At 33.8% G+C, this 1,291-nt stretch overlaps 1 protein-coding gene across 1 annotated transcript in view; it reads right to left on the reverse strand.

Annotated features, from left to right (window-relative positions):
* Positions 1-1,291, reverse strand: part of ARHGAP42 (Rho GTPase activating protein 42) — a gene marked incomplete at its 5' end in the record, with an annotated part of 308,666 nt that overhangs the window by 204,863 nt on the left and 102,512 nt on the right. Inside the window, 1 exon segment of the mRNA XM_006150099.3 lies at positions 246-307. Within this exon segment, the coding sequence (XP_006150161.1) occupies positions 246-307 (62 nt within the window).

Raw genomic sequence — 1,291 nt, forward strand, 5'->3', positions numbered from 1 at the left:
GCAAGCAAAATACAGGCAACTAATGTCTGCTGAACAAATAAAATAAATAGCATATTGTATCTTATTGGAAAGATGTGATAATTATACCCATCACTCTTGTCATGAACACATGTAGCATTTAGCATATGTATCATATCAGGAAGTCTTATGTAGCTATATAATCCTGGAGATCTTCTTTCTTTCAGTACATTCTAACAAAGCAAAAGTCCTTAAAAAAAAAAAAAAAAAACAGGGAGCAGACTTACCAATCTTCGCCTTTCTTCTTCCACTGCAATGAGCAGTCTCGCAAATTCTTTCAGTGATTGAGCTATTTGAAAAAAGAAAGAAGCATTCATCTTTTTTCAATGCTAATATATAACTATGCAAGAACAAATATTACAATGAAGCTAGTCATCAACTAATATATATCATATTCCATTGTTTTTGTGTGTATAACCCTGAAAATATATATAAAATGAGATCCTAATGACTAAGTTATAGATAAGAGATATGTCTGTATGCTGCAAATTGAAATTTAGGTGTCAAGTATATATTTTTTTCTACGACACTAAGAAAAATATATTTATTAAATAAAACACATTTATAAATAAAAACATAGTATTGGAATCATTTCTAAATAGTGATCTAAAAATAAAAGTGTTTAAATCTGTAAGAAGCAAATCTATCCAGTAGATCCAGTAGTAGCAACCAGTCAAGCAAGGTCTCCCAGTAACTTCTAGAAAGTTAAGGGTCACAGATAGTTGCAGAAAGAGTCTATATTCTTATGGGGTCAAATTTATTCCTATATCCAAAGTACATTAGAACTTGCTCTTCAGCATGCTCAAAAGGACTAGCAACATTGCCATCTTGGGAGCTTGTTACAAATGCAGATTCTCAGGCCCCACTCAGGAAAATGCATTTTAAAAAGATCCCCATGTGAACTGTTTGCAAATTTAAGTTGAGAAACACTGCTTTAGGAAACAGTTTGTACATACAGTATGCGCCTTTAGTAAAAACAAGAGAAGGAAAAACACCTTTTTATAAAAAGAATTATTTTTATTTATTATTATTTTAAAATTTGCTATAGGGCATGCATGCTCACCAGAGAGAAACAGAGAGAGAGAAAGTGAGCCACTGTGTGCCCGACTCAAACCCCCCCCCCGGGGGGTGATTTCTCGCTTTCTTTTTTTTTTTTTTTTTTTTTTTTTTTTTTGAGAGGTTTTTCCATAGGGCATGTGATCTCGCTTGACAGACAGAGAAAGACAGAGAGATAGAAAGCGAGAAACCACCCCCCAGGGCGGATGACCACACC

Source organism: Tupaia chinensis, unplaced genomic scaffold, assembly GCF_000334495.1.
Source record: "Tupaia chinensis unplaced genomic scaffold, TupChi_1.0 Scaffold000276_2, whole genome shotgun sequence".
Classification (NCBI taxonomy): domain Eukaryota; kingdom Metazoa; phylum Chordata; class Mammalia; order Scandentia; family Tupaiidae; genus Tupaia; species Tupaia belangeri.